The 27,302-nt window shown below is 42.5% G+C and overlaps 2 protein-coding genes across 2 annotated transcripts in view; one reads left to right on the top strand and one right to left on the bottom strand.

Annotated features, from left to right (window-relative positions):
- The window catches only part of LOC310871521 (uncharacterized protein), a 39,709-nt gene extending 22,088 nt beyond the window's left edge, over positions 1-17,621 (top strand). Inside the window, exons 18-31 of the mRNA XM_083783089.1 lie at positions 3,633-3,686; positions 6,475-6,519; positions 7,368-7,421; positions 8,350-8,403; positions 8,479-8,532; positions 9,518-9,589; positions 9,742-9,777; positions 10,752-10,796; positions 12,073-12,105; positions 12,429-12,575; positions 13,433-13,487; positions 14,284-14,484; positions 16,161-16,238; positions 16,855-17,621. Of these exons, the coding sequence (XP_083639215.1) occupies positions 3,633-3,686; positions 6,475-6,519; positions 7,368-7,421; positions 8,350-8,403; positions 8,479-8,532; positions 9,518-9,589; positions 9,742-9,777; positions 10,752-10,796; positions 12,073-12,105; positions 12,429-12,575; positions 13,433-13,487; positions 14,284-14,484; positions 16,161-16,238; positions 16,855-17,048 (1,122 nt within the window). The 3' untranslated portion in view covers positions 17,049-17,621. The remainder of the gene's footprint in view (positions 1-3,632; positions 3,687-6,474; positions 6,520-7,367; positions 7,422-8,349; positions 8,404-8,478; positions 8,533-9,517; positions 9,590-9,741; positions 9,778-10,751; positions 10,797-12,072; positions 12,106-12,428; positions 12,576-13,432; positions 13,488-14,283; positions 14,485-16,160; positions 16,239-16,854) is intronic.
- Positions 17,622-19,349: 1,728 nt separating this feature from the next.
- LOC310871139 (solute carrier family 22 member 7-like) lies at positions 19,350-26,817 on the bottom strand (the record flags this gene model as incomplete). Its single annotated transcript, XM_083782628.1, has 11 exons — positions 19,350-19,386; positions 20,255-20,461; positions 21,003-21,111; positions 21,586-21,800; positions 22,334-22,443; positions 22,830-22,953; positions 23,220-23,388; positions 24,575-24,729; positions 25,374-25,477; positions 26,182-26,380; positions 26,636-26,817. The coding sequence occupies 11 exons, from the start codon at positions 26,815-26,817 to the stop codon at positions 19,350-19,352; spliced, it is 1,611 nt and encodes a 536-aa protein (XP_083638754.1).
- Between the last annotated feature and the right edge of the window lie 485 nt (positions 26,818-27,302).

The raw sequence follows: 27,302 nt of genomic DNA, 5'->3' as shown, positions 1-27,302 counted from the left end.
GGAGAGATCGGGGTAACATGAGGAAAGATGGACTTTCATTTGTATATATAAAGACATGAAATCAGCAAAGGGGTGTGGCCTGACATGGCAAGTTCTGAGATACTGGGTAGCAACTGGTTGAAACCAGTTACGTTGACTGGCTCATTTAATGACTGTAGCAGTGATATCTCCAAGCAGTGTCTCGACCTTGGAGAAGGCAGGGTTAAGCAGAGGAGTGTACACAGCTGCGCAGCCTGTGCAGGCCTCTCACAATGTAACATGTTAAAAAATGAAAAATAAGGGGGATTGTATATGAACAGAGAATATAATTATTCCCTATCAGCACATAGGTGGAATTCGTACTTTACCCTTCCATCCTACAACCAGGAGCAGTGAGCAACCATTCTAAGGTCCTTGGGAGCAATTCAGGGTTAAAAGTCTTGCTCAGGGACACACATCGACACATTGCTGGGTCTTGGCTCCCAAGGGGGGCTCTAACCACTCAGCTATATCGCCACCCGAATGAATGAATACATAAATACATACATGCATGAATAAATATAGTAGGCTACACAACAGTGATAATATGAATGGGTTGACTATTGCTGAAATAGCATCAGAGAAGGCATGAATGATTGATTGGCTGTCACCTCCCTGCACACACCCAGGTGGAGCTTCTGAAGACTAATTACACGTGTAGTGAAATTCCGTAGTGGTGCATGTAGATGACAAAACATATACAGAATCCCCCCGTGCAGTGAGAACATGAATGAAGGCTGTGACAGTGGAGCTTACAACCGCCACTGAAGCCACTATAAAGATCAGAATGCTAATTACTATCCTCACTACAAGGGAGGAATCGCTGTTTCCGAGAGGAATAATTTCAGAGTGCAGCGCTTACCGCACACACGTGTGAGGTCCTCTGTCAACATATCAATGTTTAACTACTACACACATCAGGGTACATCCACACACGCACATCAATGTCTATCCCATTGAGACCACCTGAGGCTGATTCTACAAATGCCTTCTAAGTCAGCAGTTCTCAGACATTTTGGCTAAAAATGTGTTGTGCCAGGGACCCCCAGAAGAGAAGATTTCTGTTAGACAAAATGTATCTCCTGTCTAGATCAGAATCATCTTTATTGTCACATCACAGGTTTGGATCTCCCCAATGAAAAGGTGGGCGAGCCCATGCACCACCTGGCTTGCTTACTTAGAACAACACGGTAGTACATGAAATAAATAGAAATAGTCAAATAGTCATCCATCTAATAGTAGAATATCTGTTCAATATACAGTATGTCTATAGGCCTACAAAAAACTAAAACTAAAATGCACCTGGTTGTCACGTAGTCTATTCCTATCATAATATGTTATCTAAATTACATACTTTTAACCCTTGCTTACGCCTGTAAGGTCGTCAAGGCTAGTGCGAGGCTAGTGCAAGTGTTACTGCAAGTGCTGTGGGGTAAGATGGAGTCTGAAGCAGTGAGTTTTCAGACCCGGCGGACGATTGGAAGTAGGTCTGCAGTTCTGATTGCAATGGGAAGTTCATTCCTTAGTTTTGGAGACAGAAGGGAGAACAATCTGGAACGTGTGGAGCTTTGTCCCATCTGTAGTAAGACCTCCTATAGACCATTGGTCTATATAATACCTGTTGAGCTTCCTGTCTCTCTAAACTCTGCTGTGCAAATAAAGCAAAACATGCCAAAAATAATCATTACCAACTTCCATTACAGTACACTTTTTAAGGGTGTACCGATGCATTTTGACAGCGATACGATACGTATCAGGATAAATGGTGGACGATACGATACATGGACATATTGGTTCATTATGGTGATACGATACAATACGATTCAATGATTTGAAATCGATACAGTAACTATTTAGCAAGTACATTAAATATATGTGAAACTTGTGGTAAGTTGTGGACAAACAGACAAACAGACAGACAGACAGACCGACCGACCGACAGACAGACCGACAGACCGACAGACCGACCGACCGACCGACAGACAGACAGACAGACAGACAGACAGACAGACAGACAGTGCTTTTGTTCAAATCATTCTTCATCACTTAATCTTTAGTTTTACAGTATATGTAAATTAAGCTCATACACACATCCCATTTAGTTTTAATCATATTTAAAGCCTCACTATGAAACTATTTTTTAAATTTTGTCTGATCTGTAGGTAGAGTATACAATATAACTTATACAACTGGGGTTGTTGTATACAGTATAGTCTCCCAGCTCCTAGAGACATTTAGATTGTGTCAAAGGTCACACAGAATCTGACACAAATTCAAATATTATTCATTTCTCTGATGAAACTGTTGCCCCCGCACCCCTACTCTATAAGCAGTTGAAGATGGATGTAAATATGATCAGAGTATTCTGAGGCTTCCGTCATGGCACCCACTTTGAGAAACCCTGCGCTATTATATTTGTGTCCGTGAACAGAACACAATGGGACTCCTTCCTGTCTGTGTGTACTAGGTCTTCAGTTGTCCCACAACCTCTCCCACACCCTCTTCTCTGATGAGGTGGCTTTCGATTATAAATGCACTACAATAGTTCATGTCAGTGTGGTGTTTCGGAAGTCATTTATAGACGGGGAACAGTTGTGTTCTCATCCAGTGAACGTTCTGTCATTGTTCAGATGAGGTGCATGATGGAGACACGCCCCTTAACCCATTAAAGTGGGTGGCCTGAGGCCGGTTTTAACGGGCTAACTGCTTTCAATGTCACTGCAATTCAATGACAATGGAGTTATTAAAACAACACTTCACAGTTATATCTTGTGTGTTGTTTTCACATAGCCACATTATACATTTTAAACCCATTTAATGTAATTTAAAAACGTGCGCTGATCTTGTATGCTGGCATTCAAACTTTTTCGCGAATTCCTGGCATGTGTTGGTGGCGCGGAATAACATTTCAGAGTTGTGGACAAAGTGAAAAAGAGAGCTCATGAGTGAGAGAGAGAGGGCTTTCTTACTCGCTTATACTAAAACAAATCCACAGAGTACTGCTCTGTAGTCGTGGTTTGATTATTGCCGCTTGACAACGCAGTTGATATGATTGCAGCTCTGTTGATTTGTCCATTGGGGGGGGGGGGAGAGAGAGAGAGAGAGAGAGAGAGAGAGAGAGAGAGAGAGAGAGGGGAAAAGAAGTATACGTGAAAACCGCTAGCATAGCTTCTTAGCAAAGCGACCGAGACATGCCAGGACGGACAGCTGTGCTGGCGATGGAATAGGGGGCGCTTGCACGCGGGTGGTGTTTAGAAGCTCAGCACGGCCAGGAAATAAGGAAATCAAGCGCACCCCTTTACCTAGTTCAGCTACAGATATGCTAGGTCACTATGGAAGGAAATAACGGACCTGGGATTGATAGAAAGTTGATTTAAGGTGTAGATTATAGTCTCATTAATTACGTGGTCTAATCTGAAACCAGCCAATCATAATTAAGTATTGGGACTAATCGTTTTAGAAAGGCACTTTTACTACCAAATAGGACATGTGAATGCGGTCTCTCCTATGTCCATTTCCAGCAAGTTATGCTAATGTGTTTTCCAACAATTTACTGGCACTGTAGTGAATACACGGCTCTACACAGTGTAACGTGAGTTCCCTTTGTGTTTCAGGGGGAGAAGGGAGCCAGTGGAGAGCCAGGTGCAGAAGGGCCGACAGGAGTGCCGGTGAGTTGTATGATGAATTTCTTTCCTTTGATCATGGTGTCATGATGTCCTCAACATAAAAAAACTACAAGTCTGCACACTGTAACTTTGTAAAGCTCCCAGTCAAGGCTTTTAAAAACATACAGACATGATACAACATACTGTACCTTCAGCAGCACTCAAACTATTACACGAGAGGGTGTGCTTTACCGTGATTATTGGCGCGATAGTGATGGGGTCAGGATCCGAGACGGAGCTGAGTGCCAATAATCACGATAAAGCTCACCCTCGAGTGTAAAGCCTAAACCATACCAATGATTCGAGAAGCTACAAAACCATTTTAGTGTTTGAAAAAAGAAGATCTGGGAAAATAATCTGAGATAAAAGGACTTAAAAAAAAATATTTTGAGCCGACATTTTTCACTTCCAGTTCACTGCCTTTGTATTGATTGCCTAGCAACAGAGACCTATTCAGATGGTGCAGAAGAGAGCGACCATGTTTTGCGCCTTTCACATCCACGCACGCACACACACACACACACACACACACACACACACACACACACACACACTCTCTCTCTCTCTTTTGGTGAAAAGTAAAGTTTGAGAATATCATGTTTGAAAAATACAAGCGCTCACAAGCACACAGCATTACAAGGTCCCAGACACACACAGATACATGAATAGAAGGTCCATGACATCCTGTACAGCCACCTGAAAGCTTGTACTGCTCCTGAAATAACCTCCACTGGGCCATGCAGCCACAATGTTTAACTTCTGTACATATCAATGCAAAAATACCTCTACACACATACACATCAATGTTTAACTTCTATACACACATCAGGGTATAAATACATCCATTGATGTACATCAATGTCTATCCCATAAGACCACATGACCTGAGGCTGATTCTAAATCAGCAGTTCTCAGACATTTCCGTGCAAAGGACCCCCAAAATGACATGTATTTGCCTATTTAGGAGAGCCCGTGCACCAACTGGCTTGCAAGAACAACACATGGTAATACATCAAATAAATAGATATAGTCATCAAATCGCCATCCCTCTAATAGTAGAATATCTGTACAATGAGACTATACACTATATAGAGTGCTACAGTATGTCTACATAATATGTTATCTAAATTACATAATTTTAGCCCTTGCTTACGCCTGTAAGGTTGTCGAGGCTAGTGCGAGGCTAGTGTTACTAGTGTTACGGCAATTGCTGCTAGCTAAGATTGAGTCTGAAGCAGTGAGTTTTCAGACTCGGCAGAAGATTGGGAGTAGGTCTGCAGTTCTGATTGCAATGAGAAGTTCATTCCATAGTTTTGGAGCCAGAAGGGAGAACAGTCTGGGACGTTTGTCCTAACTCTGAATTAACTCTGAGGACCCCTAGGAGTCCCAGACCTCCTGTTGAAGACCATTGGTCTATATAATACCTGTTGAGCTTCCTGTCTCTCTAAACTGTCTCTATGCAAATAAAGCAACACATGCCAACAATAATCATTACCAACTTCTACCGTCGACACATACAGTATGGAAAACATTCCAAATGCAACCGTTTAGAGTCTTTAAGCACACACATACTGGCCCTTTAAATACATTATTTACAGCCGGTAGTGTGCTATAGCTACTGGCATTTAGCAGGGGTTCTCTTAATTGTGGTGCATGGTTCCACGCATGCACACATGCACACATGCACACATGCATGCACGCACGCACGCACACACACACACACGCACGCACGCACTGTGGTCGGTGGTGTGTTTAAGGTCAGGGAGGGTGTTGTTTTGGGGGCAGTGGGTTGGTGGTCAGTCGGATATTTGGTCTCAGTCTGTATTTAGATCCCATGTCGGTTCTGAGTTCAAAGCCTTCACCTCATCTGATTGGTCTATAGACGAATCCACACAGGGGTGCCCTGGGCGCAGCCATAGTTGAGGTATGAGGTGTCATATTAAGTGCATTGATTGCCTACACCTGGCCTACAAAGGCTCTGTGGTTATGGTTATATTGAGAACAATTATAATTACAGTATATATCATCCCTGTCAGGTGGAAACCTTGGCATTATGTCTAAAAAAAAGAAAATAACTTTTCAGGAAATGGAACATTTCTTTTTTTCAGACAAGCCCAGCTTTGTCTGTCTGTGTGTACCCCATAGCGACGATTTGATTGGCAGAGAACCCCCATAGTGAGCAAAGTACATATTGAGTATAAAAAGTGACGACAGAAAAGTAAAGACGGAGAAGTGAGGACGCAAAGTGTGATTGATTGGTGTAAACTTGTGAAATGGGACATTCTACATAATGGGCAATTTAATTTTGTGCTTTCGCTCAGGTAAATTGTGAATACCAGACTATTTCTACATTGTGGTATTGATATATTTTAGTAAGTAAAGTAAAAGTAAAAAATGTCAGTAGGCCTACTTCTCCCACACCTGGTAAAAGACAAATGAAGACAAATGTCAGAGTGTTCAGTGAGTGTTTATTGTAGAGTCAATGACTCATGCAGCGTAGTGGAGGAGAGAGGTGACTCCTCTCCCCTCTGTTTACCTTCACACCAGACTGTGTGGGGACACAGTGGGCACTGGTTCTCAAACCTTTCAGACCATGACCAGCCCCAAAAATAATCATTTTTGAACTGAGGACCCCCCACCCTAGCCTGGTAAACCATCATGTGAATAGGCTCTATGCATTTTGGAAATATAACTCTTCCTATACTTCCGGGCCCCTTCCCTGCTTCCTTGGGAGGGGGAGTGGAGGATTTGGGAGGTAGAGTGAATTTTGAATTTAGTTTTTCTCTTTCAGGGATTGAGAGGTTTGCCTGGACCAATGGGACTCGTCGGACCTCAGGTGCAATATTACTAGAATGTGTATACAGTATCCAAACCTCCGACCTTTTTCCCCTCACCAAATGGGGCTTTCTCAGGCCCTATAGAGGGTATGCGCATGCTTAAAGTGAATGGCACATCGAGTGGCAAAGTGATTTTAACATTGTTTAATGTTGTTTAATGCAATCAGATAGGACTTTTCTGTCACGCGCATACCCTCTATACTTCAAACACACGCACGCACACACACACACACACACACACACACACACACACACACATGGGCATTCCCATTGTTTCAGCGCTTCTTGCCCTCGAGGTGTCTTTTTAGTTTATTTTTTATGATCAGTACTTTATTTGGATTTTTTACAAATAAACAGAAAAAAACAAACACAAGCAACAACAACAACAGCAACAACAGAATACATATGCATGGACATTATGTATGAGCACAAAAGCATAATATAAAACAAGGATAGACAAGATAAATAAATAAAAATAAAAATAAATCAAATTAAAAGTATAAATTAGTTTACACGACCAAACACACAGCATCATCAACCGTATCATAATTTATGCTAAGACAGTAAACAATCAAAAGGGCATTGCCTGACCATGGATCACATCAAGGACCTGCAACATGACTGAGGAACACGTTCCTCATATTTATAATTTATCTAACTGATTATTCATCTTAAAAGATAACTCCAAAGCAACCACAATACCAAGCTGAGTGAACCATACATGTGCTGGAGGCAAATCCTCAGACTTCCATTCCTTAACAATGATTTCCCTGCCCACCATTAATGCTGTATGAGTCCAGTCAGCTAGAGGTGCAGGGAGATGTCTTACTGGTGATATGTGTTTCAGGGTAAGATCGGTCTTCCAGGATCATCAAGTATGACTGGACCTCCAGGACCACAGGTGAGCGTGAGGCCGTGAGCGTGTGTGTGTGTGTGTGTGTGTGTGTGTGTGTGTGTGTGTGTGTGTGTGTGTGTGTGTGTGTGTGTGTGTGTGTGTGTGTGTGTGTGTGTGTGTGCGTGCGTGTGTGCGTGCACACGTGCGTGCACACGTGCGTGGTCCCAGGTTAGCTTTATTGTCACATCACAGTTTTACAAGTAAAAAAGTGGGTGAAATTTGCTTTTGTGCATAGTTCCCATTGTGTCATTTTTATCATAGTACTGTATGTCTATTACTTTTCATGATTTAAATTCAGAAAGAGCAAAAGTATCAGATCGACAAGCTCAAAACATGTCGCTTCGTGCCACGTTTCGACTTTGCGGATATTTGTAACTTTTGTGTGATGCTGCAGTATGATCAAGTAGGGCCGTTAATTCACGAAGAAACACAAAAATTAATAAATACGGAGATAAGGTTTCTTGCCGACAGCAACGATCCTTTTTTCAGAAAACTGTTACGAATTAGAAGACATTTGTAGAATCGGCCTCAGGTCTTCATGTTCATGTTCATATTACCGGTAGGAATATTCAGTGAGATTTGATCTCAATGGAATATTTTGTACTTTACTGTGATATTTTCAATACTTTCTACTCTTTACACTTTTTTACTCTCCTACGATAATTTGAAAGTTGCTACTAGTTACTTAGATTTTATTTATTTTTTACAAAACATCAGTTATACATCAGCATCAGCTAGTTCTTCTTCTTTGAAAATAGCAGATCTACAAACTTGTATCGCGACTTGTTGTGAGCTTGTAAGCTATGAATTTGTATAATGGGACATTCTGCATAATGAATACTTATACCTTTGGAACTTTAACTATATTTTAATAGTAATATTTCTACATAGTGGGATTGGTACTTTTACTGAAGTAAAATAAATGTCATCACAGGGCCCTCCTGGTGTGACTGGACCTGCAGGAGCTGCTGGAGAACAGGGACCTAAGGTGATTGATTGATTGATTGATTGATCAATTTGTGATTGTGTGTAATCATAATGGTAACGTGACTGTGTAATGCAGGGTAATGCAGGGCCTCGTGGATTGGATGGTTTTCCAGGTCTAGCAGGACTGAAGGTAAATGACTGCTCCTTTTCAAAGCATAGCCTGTGATTCGTTTAATATGTACTTTATATGCGTCTGTTTGTTGGTTCTTTCGTTTATGGGATATAGACAGTATCCACAGACGAGTTGAAAGCAGTATCATCATGTTTAAAGTGGATTCTTGTGAACCCGTGTCACTAGAAAGGCTTTGAATAGATGTGATGACATGTATGTACTGTATGCTGTATTGTCAGTCATAAGGGACATGTTAAGAGTAAGTACGGATGAGGACCCAAATGCAGGCGACAGCAGGCAGAGCAATAAACTTGGTAGGATTTATTAAATAATCTGAGGTTCTTTCATAAACGGGGCAAAGAAGGCAGGAAACATCACAGAAAACATACAGGAACTCACACAACAGGGAACTACGAACCAACAAGAACACAATGCAAACACTGGACTTAAATACAGTACACACAGGATAACAGGGCACAGGTGGAACCAAAATACAATCAACACTAGGATAGGCTGGGGGACTAAAAGGACACAGGTGGAAACACTGACAAATTACAAATTAGGTTAGACAAGATAACTAACAGTAACTAGGAAGACAGGAAACACTAGGAACAATACTACAAAATAAGATACACAAACTAAGGCAACAACAGAGTATCAGAAAACCAAAACCAAAGAGAAACAGTCAATACATGAGCAAATACATAAAGATTACAGAAATACATATTAAAGTCCAAAATCAAAATAAGGACAGTCAAAGTTCACGGTCCGAGGAGCGGACTGTGACACATGTACAGTATGCTGTATTCTCAGTCATAAGGAACACAATGGAGTCAAGGGACATGTATGCTGTATCATCAATAAGGGACATAAGGGACATGCATGCTGTATTAATTTGTCAGTCATAAGGGACATGCATGCTGTATTGTCAGTCATACGAGACATAACGATATGAGGGACATATACCGTATGCTGTATTGTGACACAACATATTTCATTTCAGGGAAATACGGGACACACAGGGGCCATGGGGTTGCCGGGCAACAGAGGACTTCCTGGGTTCAAAGGGGACAAGGTAAACTCACCACAACTTTGACAAACGTCTAAAGAGTTTTCATCCATCCATCGTCCGTCCGTCCGTCCGTCCGTCCGTCCGTCCGTCTGTCTGTCCTTCTGTCCTTCTGTCTGTCTGTCTACTGTTTAGTGATTGTTTGTAATTGTTTGCAGGGAGAGGCAGGGTCACCAGGTGCAAAAGGAAACCAGGTGAGATGTTTTATATTGATGACTTTAGTCGTGCTGTACAACAACTGTACACTGTACTGACAATGTTTATAGGTGATTCATTTAGCACAATATAAAAACAATACAAAAGTTCCAGGAGGAGGCAAGAAGCCCAAATGGCTTATACAATAATACAGAGGCCTCTATCGATGTATAACACAATAAAAATACTTAGAACATGATTTGTAAACAATGCGTTGATGGATTGTGAGCTTGTACATCTTCTATTTTCAAAAGATTTGTATACATTTGAAACGTATATTTAAAGTAGGCTATATTTTTATGACAATACTTTTGTACTTTTACTTTTACTTGTACATTTAGAATTATTTTTCCACCACTGCCATCTCTAAAGTGCCACGGGGAAGTTCCTTTTCAAAAGTGATATAGGCCTACTACAGTGCATACTGTCCTACTAATTAGTACTAATCATAGAACATAAAGAACATGATGCTACTTACTGTAATACTGTTCTGTACACACAGTACATTTCTTAACAATCAAATGCATAATTAACAAATTAAACTGGGACTGACAGTGGAAACAGATTGGTTGGTTGATTGATTGAATGATTTATCTGTCAGACAGAAAAGTAAAACAGTAACAGTGTACAGTCAAACACTTTGTCTAAAATGGATAGCACAAAAAATACAATAAAAACTTTTCAGCAAAAGTAGCAGATCTACAAGCTCAAAACTTGTTTCAAGCTTTTGGATCTGCTACTTTTGATGCTTTTGTGTGATGCTGTATGATCAAGTAGTAGGGCATTAATTTACAGAAAAACACAAACAGTTAAAATATGGAGATAGGATTTGTAGGTTGATGATCAAACTAGTAGATGAATGTTATAGAAGCAGAATTATATCAGATGAGCCTTTATAATGGTTGTGAGGCTCAGTCTAGCATCATGACCCTAATGACCAGTTTTGTTCCTTTTTATTTTCTTTTTATTTCAGGGTAATAAAGGCAATGATGGAGAACCCGGTACTCCTGGGACACCTGTAAGTGTTTCATTCTATTATTCCACCATACATTGACACGAAACAAGACAGGAACGCCCAAAAACGTCACAGCCGTTTTTTTAACAAGACAGGAACGCCCAAAAACATCACATCCGTTTTTTTACCCTGGGCAGAATTTTCTATGGCTGCCAATGCAACTTTTTCCAATCCTTAATCACATACGGACAAACATCCATGCCGATAATATCTAACTTGCGGAGGTAACGTGCCTTGTCCGCGGGCAACAGATCTTTCAACGTATGGCATTGCAAATACGTTTGATAATCGCTACTCTGCGCAATATTGTTTTGAAAATGCCGCAAATTGCATTGCCGTGAACGAGAGCAAATCACAAATCACAAATCTTACCCTGGGGGGTGGGCGGAGCCGCGGAGTCGCAGCTGACGCCCCTCCCTCCGCTCTGATGACGCGTTGTTATGTCAATGTATAGCTGATGACATATTCATGGCTGCAGGTTAATATCCGAATAATGATATATTATTGATTTGAGCTGTTCCAAACATGTAAACATAACCTGCTTTAATGAATCAGTCTATATTAGACAGTATATGCAATGTGGCCCTCTGGAGTGATTGTGGAAATATAGTGGCCCTCTGGAGTGAGTGTGGAAATATAGTGGCCGAAATATAGTGAACCTCAAAGTTGCCCACCTCTGATATAGCTTGTACATCTTCTTAAAAGTTTTTGGAAGAATCTTCAAAGTGCCCTTTTTTAACATAAATCTTTGTCCTCTGTTGAGTGAAAAGTGATGTTCAAGCATTTGGCATTTTTGCACATAGTTTTAGAGCAAAAGTGTCACCCATCGCAGTACCACAGGTTGGAAGAGAGATGGAGCCAGTGCACTGGAAACAATTATTTGTTCTGCAACAAATGCATTGAATACATTCAGAATGTCTGCAGTACCATCAATTTAGGCATGCAGCTCAACTGGATACAACATATTTATACTGGAAAAGGAATAGATTCCCTGTTTGTTTTAAAATAAGAATAACCCTTTTCTTTTTTTCTTTTATTTTTTATGATTTTTTTTTAATTAGTCCATCTTTCTGAAGACTTTTAAAATACAGCTGTATGGCATAACCAACTATTTATATACTCCCGCAACACAGTAATACATTTTGCATGCAACTAAAGGTTGGCTCCATAGGATTGGAGTTCAATGACACATTGTATTGTTTGTAAATGCATTGCATATACATATAGCCTGTTTCAACCAAACAGATTACTCAACAATAGCTGTTGTTTTTGTCTGCAGGGGGGAGCAGGAATCAGAGGGAGCAAAGGAGAGGTGAGGGGTCCCTGCACGCATGCACGCACACACACACACACACACACACACACACACACACACACACACACACACACACACACACACACACACACACACACACACACGCACACGTGCAGACCCATGGGTCCAATTAAGGCCATTGTGTTGCATCAGAGGAACTACACTACTATACTGTACTAGTTATTGGTAGTGCAATGAAACTGAGTATACATTCTACATTAACATAATATTAGTGTTATATTAAATTTGTGTTTGGCCAATTATTTGGGGTCGCACTTGACTTAACTGAGATGCTTGTTGTTGTGTGGTGTTGTTGTTAGAAAGGTGTTATTGGAGACGTTGGAGTCAGAGGGGCTGATGGGAAAAAAGGAGAAATGGGCCAATCAGGTGCCTTGGGATCTAGAGGATTCCCTGGTCAGGACGGGATGCCAGGACAATCAGGGGTCCCTGGGTATCCTGGGAAGCCGGTGAGTCCAACTACCAACATTCTATACTGTACTACTATACTTACTGACTGGGCTTTCATATTTAGCACCTTCAGTCCCTCAGAGATCTTTTCGCTTTTCTGTGGATTGTTTTCGGCAAGCGCTGTGAGCAGGGTTCATTTCGCTGACTAAAACTATGACGGAACATGTTCGTCGACTACCTTTTTTCACTGACAAAAACTCTCTGCATTCTATGTATGTATTTAGCTTTTCTTTTATTTCTCTCTAATTTTTATCGCATGATTTTGAAACCCAGTGCCAATTATCTAATGTAATCCTGGGCGCTACACTTCCTCTGCCAACCTAGGGAGGCAGCGGACTGACCTCATGCCTCCTTCTATGCATGAGGAGTCCAAGCTGTTCTTTTCACCTGACAGGGGGGAATTTCCCTGGCCGGACGTAGCGTGTAGGAAGGAACACGTTATTCAGACCATTCCTTTCCCCTCCATCAGGCGCCCCGGCTGGCCAGGGGAGGTAGTTTTAGAGACCAGGATTACTGCATGTTTTTGTGAGGGTACCTACCCTATAGGGGACATAGGGGGAACATGCAAACTCCACACAGAAAGGCCCTTTCGCCAACCCCACCTCGGGTATGGGCACTGATGACACGGAGGAGGGAACACGCCCCCAGCGCCCACAGCGTCCCCAGCAGGAATCGAACCCAGGACCCAGGACTAGCTGTGAGGCGACAGCACTACCGACTGTGCCACCGTGCCCCTGTGTTTAGCTTTTCTATTGTCACTCTGGATGAGACGGAACAGCATCTGCTAAACGCCTAAATTGTAAATTGTAGCCTACTGTACATAAAATACTCAAATCCTCCTGATCTTGTGTTCAAGGGGAAAGCACCCACTGAAGACCAGCTGATGAAGATCTGTGCCAATGTTCTACGAAGTATGTTCCTCCCCCAAACATTTTACCTTGAGGCCCAAAGGAGACATTTAGATTCTCCCTGTGAACCAAAATCTGAAAATGACATGATGAATGCATCACTTAAGCCCTGTTTTATAGTGAAAATGGCCGATCTACAAGGTCACAATGCATCGCATTTTGTCGGGATGCTATATTAACACATTAAGCTGGGGACCCCTGTAACAATGTTGGGCATACAGTACAAGGTTTCCATGTACACTATCATTGGCAAGCAGTGGCTCAGTGTAAGCACTTCTCAAACAGGGGGTCGGGACCGATTTGTGGGTCTCAAACACATTTGTATGGGTCCCCAAAATGGTTCCCAAACTAATATCTGGCTGGCCGGACCCCCATATGAAAATATTTGGACACTCATACAAGATTTGTGTTGTTAAAATGTTTCTTTGAAGATTTCTTTGAAAATAGCTGATACAAGCTTGCAATGTGAGCTTATAGATCAGTTATTTCCTAGATGGCTGATGTATGGTTTAATGATATATAGCCTACTTGGTCATTTTTCCGGGGACCCCCTCAAGGACCCCTGGGGTTCCCCGGACCACTGTGTCTACAATATGTCCACCAGTACCCCTGTGTGACTCTGTGTCGCTCTGCTTCTCTCTCTCACTCTATGCATGCACGCACGCACGCACGCACGCACGCACGCACGCACGCACGCACGCACGCACGCACGCACACACACACACACACACACACACACACACACACACACACACACACACACACACACACACACACACACACACACACACAAACACAGACGAGCTCCCCCAGCTCCTGCAGATGGTGTCCCCTCCCAACAGAGGAGAGTGTGGTCGGTGTGAAGGAGTAGCGGGCCCTCCAGGTGAGCTGGGTCCTCCTGGTGCTGACGGCTCCAGGGGACCTGCTGGATACCCGGGTCAGACCGGACAGTCAGGATACCCTGGAGATCCAGGCCGCAGGGGAGTCCCAGGACTGAAAGGTAATGAGGTCTTCAGTGAGGACACACACCTACACCTATACTATACCATCATTAATGTCATATCCCAGGGGGTCTTCAATGTGTTTTGCAGGCCAAGGAACCTTCAGCTGAGAAAGAGATGAAGCAGGGACCCATATTATATGGAATTATGTTGCAGATTAAACTTTTACATATTTCATAGATATCGCTTCATAGACTTGTTTGACAACAATATCATCAGTATGGTGTATGTTCTTTTTTCATCTTACCCCCAATACTTACACTTGACCTTTGGCTCTGTACCTTGCCTGCTCGTTTTTTAACCTGACTCCGCCAGATGGGGGTGGGATCTTGGCGAGACCGGGTGTGACAGCCTCGAGAAGCACCTTTTGCAATTGTATTTCCTCATGCCTTAAAATTGGAAAGTCGTTTTCTATTCTTGAAGGTAATGTCAAGCGTCGACATTACCTACACATCCGACACGATAGTGATTTGTGTGTGTGTGTGTGTGTGTGTGTGTGTGTGTGTGTAAAACGTAACGCTATCATGCGTTCGTTAACACTTTTATCGTTTGCAGGTTATTTTTACTTTGCTGCTGGCGCAGCTACTATACGCCATGTAGACACATAAATATGATTGACAGATGAGACGGCCCCATCCAATCACCTGCCAAGTAGCTTGAAAAAAGGTTTGGGCTGCATTTTGATTGGTCAGAGGTGTAGCAGTCGCCAGCGAATGTCCGCAAAAATTCGACAGCAGAGCAAAAAAAAAAAGAAAAAAAAATCGTTGCTGGGGCGCTCGCTGGCCAAGTGGTCCAGGCACATGCCACATATAGGCTTTGGCCTGACAGCGTGTCGCGCGTTCGAGTCCCGTTCATGACAACCTTTGCTGCATGTCTCTACCCTTCTCTCTCTCTCCCTCTTTCCTGTTCCATCTTCACTTGATACTATCAATAAAGACAAAAAAGCTAAATGTTGCTATGTGAAAGCTTGCATTGAAGTTTTTTTAAGCTAATTGCGAACGCAGTGAGCCACTTACTATGACAGCAAGGGCTGAATGTCTGTGTGTGTGTGTGTGTGTGTCACGCTGTTACACCACCCGCCCGCCACCAGAGGGCGCAGCTGTAGCACACACACACACACAGGGCGCAGCTGTAGCACACACACACACACACACACACACACAACCACACACACACGAGCTGCGTTCGCTTCCCGCGTTTGCGCGTCTTACTTGTTATTACCGTCGAAAATTCGCCCCCTTAATATCCCAAATATCTTTGCTGAAACTATTTTTGCCGAATGTTACCCCCAGAATGAAAGTATACTAGGGTGCTTAAAGATGGAGTGCCGTGGTTTTTGTATTCATCCAGTTTTCATGTGTTTATGAGGTGACAGAACTTTATTTGACCCCTTTATGTGCAATAATGTCTTCCCTTTGTATTTAAGGTTTCTTCATGGAGGCTGAAACCTTGACAGTCAAACGTGCCAATGAAACAAACTGTGATAATGTGACATCACAATATCATCCCCTCCCCTAACCCCTCCCCCTTTAGCATAGGTGGGTGGGGCTTCAGCTCAGGATCACCACCCACCAGGCAAACCAGGCATACTTAATGAACTGGCGGGCGTGTCCCTTAAAATATAGCACTCCATCTTTAAATAACCATTAATCATCAATCATCTTTCTGTGTGCAGGTGACATCGGACCCCAAGGCTTGAAGGGGGCTAAAGGTGAGGGAGACACTGGCTCCCCAGGCGCACCTGGAGCACAAGGTAAGGGGATTATCTTAATTTGGATCTGGATTCAAGTTCATACAGACAGATAAGACAGGCTGCTTTAGGGGAATGCACTCATTACTTTGTTCGGTGACTGACTAGTCCTGTATGAGTGTAACACCACCCACAGCAGTGTAGTTCTGTACGAGTGTAACATCACCCACAGCAGTGTAGTTCTGTACAAGCATAATTCAACCATTATTTGGTAGGTAAATGCAGTCGTTCTCAAACCTTTTCATGTCAAGGACATCCACATTCATGTGTAGGCCTATGTTACATAAATTAGGTGAATTAAAATAAAACTTAAGGTGGTGTGAAAACCAGCAGATCTACAAGCTCACAACACGTTGTGATGTGACACGTTGTGAAGTGGTAGATCAGCTATTTTCACTAGTTTGGGTCTCGGGGAAGCATCACATTGCTCTTTTGGAGTAGGTTTAGGGTTGTGAGCGAGGAGCATGCCTCTCCTGGGTTTCGAGCAAAATAGTTTGGGAACCACTGGACGTCAGTTTGGAGGTCCTTGAAAATCAAAAGGTTGAGAACCAGAGGTTTAATCTTTAAAGGGGTTGTTGTGTGTTTGATTATGTTTATTACATGTGTTCTTGTTTTTCAGGCATGCAGGGTCCCAGGGGCAGAGATGGGGACGGACATCCAGGCCCTCCAGGGGCATCAGGGAGGGCCGGCAGCCCTGCTGGCCCAGGGAAGAGAGGCCCTCCTGGGGTAACAGGAGTCTGTGACCCTGCCTCCTGCTACCAGCCCTATGGAAGACATCCACATGAACAGTACAACAAAGGACCCAGCTACTAGCATGCTAGCAGGCTAATATCAGTCTTCCACAATAACAGTACAGCAAAGGACCTACAGTAGCTACATGCATGCTAGCAGGCTAATATCTCAAAGTTTCTCAACACCGGGTCCCGGGACCACCAGGGGTCCAACTCTGCAACTGAGTGTACAGATCTGTACTCTATTTGGTCCACCCGAAACCTTTGGGCACAGTAATTTCCTGTATCTTGATGCATTTTAACAGTGAGTTTGATACTTTTTATCAGGCTTTACTAGCATAGGAAAATTACGGGTAGCTACATTTTGTAATTTCATACATTACAAACAAACCTAAAGGGTTGAGTTGCATAAAAATCTGGAGAAATTCGGTGGAGACAGGGTAAAAGAAAATCAGGAATCTCCAGCCAAAATCAGGTGTTGGCAGAAATTGTGTAGAACGAACAGCCAGGATTTTCACACACACGCACTCAAGCACGCACGCACGCACGCACACACACACACACACACACACACACACACACACACACACACACACACACACACACACACACACACACACACACACACACACACACACACACACACACACACACACACACACATTGTATGTGAAAGGGGGAAATTCAGGGAATTCGAAAAAGGAGTGCTATACAGTAGTTTTCTTAGTTCAAAACGGTACCTTTATGAAACTACACCCACATTCACCAATAGGATTTGGCTAGTTTTTTCCCCAGATTGGACCTGTGCTAGAATTCTGTGGAAGTGGAAAAGTGCCAGAGAATAAATAGTTTTTTAGAAGTGCAAATACTACTTCATCATCGTGTAAAATAACCTTTTTCAAGCACACTAATGTTATGTTTATATACTTTACACTCACCTCAGCCTTGGATCATTCTTGTCTTACTGAAGTTGTAGCCTGTAACTTGTCATTTTGTCATTAATTGTTCAATGTCAAATATGTTGTACAAATTATTATTATTAGTAGTAGTAGTATTGTATTAGTATTATTACATTGTACATCTTTGTCATGTTAATGTCAGAATGTGACCATTGGTCAACATGTAAAAGAATATATGAAGACTATGATGGTGCACTGGTGGTATTGCTTTTTATTTCTGATATCTCTGATATTTAAAATGCTGTGTTTACTCCTGTAAAACTGCTGTTTAAAGTAAATGTCAATAAATTATTTGTAAGAAAAAAAGAAAAGAAAAAAAAGTGTATATATTTTTTTCAATCTTACTCCACCCTCATCTTTAAAGAAATTCTTACTACATCCTTTTAAAAATCTTACTCTACCCTTAACATAACAAAGTCAGGTGACAGGTCGCTAAAAGATTACAGGTTGTTCCTTTATTTTCAAAAGGTTTATTACTATGTTTAGGACAGCAATTTTATTATTGGCATTTTTAATTGAGAACAATGCCAACAATTGCTGATCTACAAGCTCACAACGCGGCGCGCTGTGACACATTGTGACCTTGTAGATCAGCCGTTTTTCGGTGCGTCTTAGATGAGAGATTTGACAGTAAAACAGTTGGACACAGTCAGCACAAACTATTAGCTTTTCTCATCACACTTTATTTTCAGTACATATTCAACGCAGGAATTTAATTATAATTTCAAGGGGAAATATAATTTCTAGGGCCTTGTATTGTATCCAGGGACCCTCATGGTTCCTTGGGGGGGGTCCAATGGTCCCTTACCATGCACCTCTGACGGTGCAGGGGGGCAGTCAGACAGATATTTTGTGAAGCCACTGAGGAAATCGGGATTTCCTGAAAGTTCATATAATGGCCTGTTGTGGCGCTGTCATTGGGCCCAAAAAAACCCATAGCCCCATAGAAGTCCATGTATTTGGGCCCAACTTCACCTAGACTGTATTACCTTAGTAAACATGGTCATGAATACTTTCTGCTTCCAGTCACTAGTTTAAAGTCTCATTTATAATGTCATAATATTCTTTTTGGAAAATAATGGTCCCATTTATTAAAAAGATTACCATAAAGTAGCGCATGTTCTGAGGGGCGTCGCTACCGTTACAGCCTATGATCGGGATTCCCCACCCACTCGAGTCAAAATAAAACACCCTCGAAGGAAGTAAGTAAAGGATAGGCCCAATTTCATCCCAACATGACTGCTGTTCAGTGGAAAAAATGTTGGCTTCCCACGCGGGAGACCCGGGTTCGAATTCTGTACACCTGTACACTCTAGATGTCAGGAAATATTTGTTTCAGTGATAATTATGGCCAAACTGTCATACATGTACGTCCACAGCTAGACGCCTCTCGCGGACAGGAATCAGACATTCTGAGCAGCACATCACTCCGCTGTCAGGATGGGTTTCTCTCTGTTTTCCCTGAATGGAAAGAAGAAAAGATAATAATTACGCATCAAAAGTCATGCTCGTGTGGCGCAGTGGTAAAGTGCCTGCCCGCCACCGCAGAGGTTGTGGGTTCAATTCCACCGCGGTGCGTCTTGTGGCAAACCAGGAGAAACAGCCAGGCCTATTCCCCACAGAATGAGGCTGGGGGAGGTGATAGAGGGAGTATATCACCCTGTACAGGTATTGCAGCCAATGGGAGCCTGGACATGGACGCACCTGCAGGCAGTAATAGGCAATCACCAGAAGCTTTTAAATAGCCGACGCCCAAGCTGTCTGGGGAGTCAGTTTGAACTAATGGAGGAGTGAGGAAGGAGGAATCACTCTGTTCTTGAGGAGGCTGGTATGAGGGAGATCTCACAATCCGACTGAACTCCACAAGGGAGAGCCTACAGCACTCTCCCCCAACTGAGTAAAGTAGTCACTAGCTCTCTCTCTGCTCTACCCACAGGACTGCATGTGAATAGAAGCCCAAGCCCCTGACAAGAGGAACCCTGTGTTGACGTTTTGCCCCGTTTTCCCCTTTCCCTAATACTTTAATAAAAGACAATTTAAGTTTATGTTGAATCTGACTCTGAGCCTCTTAATTTATTGTGAATCTGTGCCTATTCTCCCCTGGGTTGCCACAGTCTACACAATCACAATTGGCCCGTATTCTAGGGAGGGAAGCCTGACGGGGAGGGTGATAAATTCTCACTGGCAGGTGAGTAGGATTCAATCCTACTGGTCAGTAGGATTCAACAGCAGTCGTGTGTGTGTGTGGGGGTGGAATCCATTTTGGCAAAAATAACTGGGGGAGAAAGATGTTAAAACAAAAACATTGTTTTAAATAAGAGAAGTGTACCTCCTGTGTTCAATGTCTTCAATGGTCTCAGGCAGGTGGGCATTGCGTGTCTCTGGAAGCAGAGATGCTGACAGACAGGCGATCAAAGCTATCAGGCAGAACACTGCATTGGGCAGAGGCAACCACACGTCTTCCAGTAAGATGATCAGAGGGGCACAGGACACCCCTATGCGGCCTATAGATGAGCAGAAACCTAGCCCATTCTGTCTGCAAAAAATACAGACACTTTTTTCAGGTAGGCCTAATACAGAAGAGCCATAGTTATAGATAAGTGTTAAATAGCTATATAGTCTCATTTGCTCTTGGTTTTTAATTGTCCCACAATGCAATGGAGGTGTTGACCAGACAGTTGCCTTGTGTCTGACCTGAAAATAGGAGGTCGGGGTTCGATCCCCGGCCGGGTCATACCAAAGACTGTAAAAATGGTACCCAATGTCTGTCTGCTTGGCACTCAGCATCAATGGGTTGGATTGGGGGTCAAATCAACTAATCAAATTCCCGAGCGAGGCACGGCTGCGGTCAACCGCTCCAAAAGATGGGTCAAATGTGGAGAACAAATTTCACTGCAGTAACGTGTGTGACAAATCGTACGACTTTGACTTTGGTGTTAGCAGAGCATTCTTTGACTTATTCTCTTTGAGATCCGTCTGCTCGCCACTGCTAGAGCCGAACTTGTTACTCAAGTAAAAGATCTGTGTGCCTCTTGCACCAGTGAATATTAGATGTACCGGTAGGTATTTGTACTGACCTGAGAACTGTGGGGAAAAGTTCTGTGGTGTACAGCGTGATGGTGGTGAATGCAGCCTCTGCACAGCCTTTACCCAAAACTGACAGAGCTGTCTGCAGCTCCCACATGCCTGAACAGAAGATCCACATTTAAACTTCAAACATGCCTGAACAGAAGATTCACATTTCAAACTACAACAGCAGCTGCATGTGTGAAAGGAATATCTGCATCACACATTACATTAAAACTGAAATAAACAAACAAACAAACCAACAACAGCTTCCATTCCCAGCAGTACATGATCACCACATACATGGTGTAACAAAATTGTCTATCAAAGAGTGGCAACACTGAGTCAAGACAAGTACAATCTGCATCTTATTCAAAACCATGACATCGGACTATTGAAATGATGTGAAGCCTTCGAAGCTATAGTTACACAGGCTGTCTACACAGTAGTGCTGTTTTCACTATTGGTTCAGTCAAAATCTGTATTTGTACGTTTGGGTCCCATGAGAATAGTGGAAGTGGTGAGTACGGCACTTAAGTAAAAGTACTTAGTTAATAGTTACTGTCCACCCCTGAATAAGGTGGACATAATTACCTTTAGGAAGGAATATGTTGCAGAACAGACAGATTGCAGTCAGCAGAAGTGACCCAGCCTGGTTGGCCCTGCGACCTATTATGTTCATACTGTAACAGATGAAGGCTTTGGCTGGAAGCTCGATGGCTCCATAGATGAACTGAGTGATGTAAATGTTGAGCCCAAATCCAGACACATTCAAGCTGATCCCATAGTATGTAGAGGCCACCCCATACCTTCACACGCACGCACGCACGCACGCACGCACGCACGCACGCACGCACGCAGCCACGCACGCACGCACGCACGCACGCACACACACACACACACACACACACACACACACACACACACACACACACACACACACACACACACACACACACACACACACACACACACACACACACACACATTTAATACATACTAGACCGGTGCCTGGCTGTAAAGTACAGAGTCGGTAAGGCTATGTGGCGGTTCTGGACAACCGGGGGTCTGACTGACTCGAGACCGAGTCCGACTCGAGACTGTACACACGTACAGACTTACAGAGACGTGGTGCATTTATAGATAGATAGATGTACAGGCCACCCCATACCTACATTAAGTAGACAAAATAGATAATTTGATAATTGTTGTCAGGTGGCAACCTTGAAAACAAAAACTGTCACTTTTCAGGAAATGGAGAAAATATAACCTGTATTCCAATGGATAAATTGTAGTTATTATTTAGTCACATACAAACATATATACCACATAGTCTATTTACCAGACTGTGGCAGTGAGTAGAGTCAGTCTCCTCAATCTGGGTGTTCTCAGAAGATCCAGATAGGAGTAAACTCTGTCTTCATTCTCCACTATGATCACAGTGGAGAGGACCTGCAGGTTATTAAGTAGTTAAGCAAGCAAGCCGGCGGCCAGTCAGTATTAAAGCAAGCAAGTGAGTATATGTGAGTTCAGATTCTTGAGTTAAAAATAGTAAAAAAGGTGCTCTTGGATCACACAGGATAAGACAGAAAGAAATGGGAGATCCTCAAGTTTAAAAGAGGTAGCAGCCTGAAGAAGACCACTCATGGTTGAAACATGTTTGTGTATTAAATAAAGTCTCTTTTAAACTTGAGTGCCCAGATCTTATCTCCCATTTTGTATCTGATGGTATTATGCAGTGTACACTGTACACTGACTGAACATGGAATTGTAAATTGCAGAGTGTACGCTGAATGTAGTATTGCGTATATTGCAGTGTACAGTACTGAACATAATACCTGGGGATTAAGCTCAGCCATGAATTTCTGTCTGCCGTTGACCTCTGCACACCTGCTCAGGTAAAGATGAGCCTCGTTCACCTTTCCGTTACTTATCAACCACCTGGCAGATTCAGGGAGCCACCTTGGACAAAGATAATGATTGATTCCATCAAGGTCACACATGCCATAAGATCAGTGGTTCTCAAACTGTGGTTAGGGACCCCAAATGATTTATGACTAAAATTAAAACAAAAACATTTATACATTTAAAAGGGCCTACATTTAAATTAAATTAATATATTAATACATACTGCATGAAATCAATTATACTATAAACAAATGGACAAACATTATCCAAATCTTCAAATATTATTGGCTAAGAAAGAGGCGGGAAAGAGTCTTCCTCACCTCCATGTCATCACTGCCAACACTAGTGGCATGGTGACAGTGACAGTCAGGTGTCTCCAGTCATTTACAAAGTAGGCCACAGCAGGCAGTATAGCTGTAGTGACACTCCAGTCCATACTCATCAGAATGGCCACCATAGTGCGATGCTTATTGTCTGTCCACTCTACACCTGTGATTATAGAGATAGATAGATAGATAGATAGATAGATAGATAGATAGATAGATAGATAGATAGATAGATAGATAGATAGATAGATAGATAGATAGATAGCAGGGATAAAGCATGATAAAAAAAAAAAAATCCAACCCTGTTTCCTTTTAAAGAGTTAGTGTGTCCGATTGTCCGATGCGAGAAGCGACCTCGCCCCGGCCTAAAGGGCGAGGTCGCGTGCACTGGCCATATATGGAGCGTGTCTTGAGTGTACAGGGTTTGATGAGGTCAGATCAATATATGGAATGTCAGAACAGGTCAGCTCCATATATGGAGATCTAAGGGTGGCAGCGGTGGCAGTGTCTTGAGTGTACAGGGTTTGATGAGGGCACAGGTAGGGCCGGGCCTTAATTTTCAGGCCTGTTGAGAACTCTAGTTTTCGCAGGCTGCCGGGTGGCTGCACATATAACTTTGGTCTTTGGACTTTCGTCTAGAGTTTAAATGGACTGGTATCAGTCAAAAGGGCAGGAGGGACGAGATCGGGAGACATCGAAGAGGAAGGATGGATGGGGAATGTCAATACAGGTTCTGACATATATGCATAACTAATATTGATGACATCAGGGATCTCCATATATGGGCTTAATTGCGACAGTAGGTCACATATACTATGATATGATCCCTGATTTACTATCATCCCTGATGATGTCATAGTGATGCCACGAGACCTGGGCACAATATGACGTGACGTTACAAATTGAGTGGCAAAATTGAGTGTGACATGACATGACAAAAACGCAAGGTATAGTTAACTGTGACCTTTGGTCGCAACAACAATTTCTGTGTTAGCCGATACCGATACCAAATACTGATACCAGTGTTGTGATCTCGTGTTGTGTTTATAGATATCTAGTTATATATCTCGTGTTGTGTTTATAGCAGACTCCTCACTCAAATGTGCACTTGCAGTTTGGGCAACTCGAACGCAAAATCCACATGCCCCAACATTTTATTTACCTGCCATAGTGTCAACCCCTTGCCCCTGTGTCCAATTGGTGGTTAGACTGGCATATTCGGCGATACCGATATGACAAGTAAAGGCTGATACCGATACAGTATCGGGACATCTCTAATATAAATGCACCATTTACCATTTAATCCTTTAGATCGTTTAAACATGAGTACATTTAAACATCAAACTCACAGAGGACTATGGAGATGATGCTGATCCCAGAAAGTCCAAGTCCAGTAAAGAATCTCATGACAGCAAACATGGCAAAAGAAGACGAGAATGCACTTCCACACCCAAACAAGATGGCAACCAAGTAGGAGAGCAGCAGCATTCTCCTCCTGCCATACCTGTCACAAAACGAAATATATGGAGTAAATATATTTCTGTCCATCTGTAAATATCTTTATTATTTTGCATACAAAGTCGCTAACAGTTATGTCAACAACCGTAAGGTAATGGATATGTGTTCCAAGGGACCCAATAGTTATTCTTTTTTTTGTCACAAGCTATAAACCAACAGACACATTTAAGTACATTCACTTTAAGAATTTCCAGAAATAGTGAAAATGGGTGATTTGAAAATGTCACATGACATATTTCTTCCACAGCCTAGTGGGAATATGCATGCAGTTTCACAGCAATTGGATTGCATTCATGATTTGAGGCATTTTGTTCAAAACGGACCAATCCTGCAAACTTTGGAAGGCAATCTTAGCCAATCGAAAATCGGACAGACTATAGCGATATAGTGTGTACCGATTTGCATGATATATGGATAAAATCTCTACAAGTAGGCTAATATAAAAAAATAGGCCTCATGGTGGCACTATAACAGGCTGTTCAGAAACTTTGAGGCAGATGTTTGGAATTAGCATCCAGGGAGTGTTCTTTTTTTTCTTTCTATGAGCACCAGCTGTCACTGAGCCAGCCAAATATCAAATAACAAAAGTTAGTTAGGAAAATAATGTTGCTCCTTTTTTTCTATGAGCACCTGTCACTGAGCCAGCCAAGTGTCACTGCTCCAAGCATGACGCCCATGAAGAAGATAGTTGCTGTGGCTTTGGTCATGCTCTTCCTGTCACACACCAGATCCCACTGTGGAGGCGCACACACATACACGTGCATATACACACACACACACACACACACACACACACACACACACACACACACACACACACACACACACACACACACACACACACACACACACACACACACACACACACATTTTTTTTGGTACCCTATCCCAGCGAGCAACTATAAACCAGGCATAATTCCAACCCAAAACCTAGTGCTTTTGTTTTATGCACCCACAATGGTAAGAGGGAAGCATTAAAGGACCACTTCACCACTTTTCAACCTATCTTCATATAATAGGTCCTCACTAATAATCTTGAAAAAATGGCGCAATCTTTTTCTACTCGGTCTGTATCTCATAGGAGGTCTGTGGGCAGTTCAGAAACCGTCTTCCAGTGACATCACCGATGGGGTATACAAGCTAATAAAAACTGCAGGCTTTCTAGTCCTGAAAAGTTGCAATGCAAAAATGGAAGCCATCGTTCTCACGATAATGAAAATCTAAACATTTTTGTAAAACAAAAAAAAGAATCTGCCTAATGATGATGTCACTGGAAGACGGTTTCTAAACTGCCCACAGACCTATGAGACACAGACTGAGTAGAAACAAATCGTGCCATTTTATCATGATTATTAGTGAGGACCTATTATATGAAGATAGGTTGAAAAGTGGTGAAGTGGTCCTTTAAGGATACATTTATGAATGCATGAAAAAGTACCTCTGTTGCCAGAGTGGACTTGAAAGTGGAGTTGTCGTACATCCATCCGTGCAGACAGTCCATGGTGGGCAGATCAGTGACGTTGGAGGCATTGAGCAGCAGATGATACTGAGCCTCTGCAAACATCTGACATGAACTGGGAATCCCATCGTCCTGCACTGGAATGCCAACCTTAATCCTCTGTTCCAGCGTCAGATTCCTAAAGACAGTGCGGGTTCTCAAATATGTTCATGTCAACAACCCCAAAATTGAGAGGTCCAACGGATCTCCATTCTGAAAAGATTTTGTGCCTGGCTGGGACCCCATTTCAAGATGATTTACCCTAAAGAAGCTCTGCAGGCTTTTGTAATTTAAACATGACAATTTACAAACATTTCAAAACTAGGTCAACAAGCTCAATTGTGAGCTTGTAGATCTGCTATTTATAAAATAGGGATAATGGAGAACCACTTACCTGAAGACATCTCCATCGTCGAGAGGGCTGAGATCACAGCGGTGAGAAGGCACCACCGCTATGAAATTATTGAGTAAAAAGTGAAAGGGCAAAGTGACACGAGGAATGACTAACAGAAGAACTGTCCTCAGCTGGAACGTCCCAAAGCCATCCAGTTCCATCAGCACATCGTCAAACTTCATGTTCACAATATATTGAGGCCAAGAAAACAGACAGAGAACAGAAAACTAATTTCTTAAGAGGGCTGAGATCAGAGGTGGGAGGGGACTGCATCAATGAAATTATTCCGCGAGAAGGAAAAGAGACTCTCTGTCCTAAATAAGAAAGTGTCCTTTCTGTGATGACCTGTTCAGAGAATATCCAGAATGCAGCTTTGCTTTTAACCAGTGTACTGTAAATGTGTGAATGGTTAATGGTCAACATGGTAGTCAGGGTGCATGAATGAGTAGTGGACACACTGGACAGTGGTGGAAAGCAATTCATTACATATACCAGTACGTACATTTACTTAAGTAGCCTACTGTAATTAAGTACAGTTTTGAGGCATTTGTACTTTACTTGAGTAATTCCAGTTTCCGTACTTTTACATCTACTCCATTACATCTCGGATGCAAATATTGTACATTTACTCCATTGCGTTTATTTGAAAACATACATATTTTGATTA

Source organism: Protomyctophum parallelum, assembly GCF_964188405.1.
Source record: "Protomyctophum parallelum genome assembly, chromosome: 14".
Taxonomy (NCBI): domain Eukaryota; kingdom Metazoa; phylum Chordata; class Actinopteri; order Myctophiformes; family Myctophidae; genus Protomyctophum; species Protomyctophum parallelum.
Note: the sequence above shows the minus strand (reverse complement) of the source record. Positions and strands in the feature narration are given on the sequence as shown.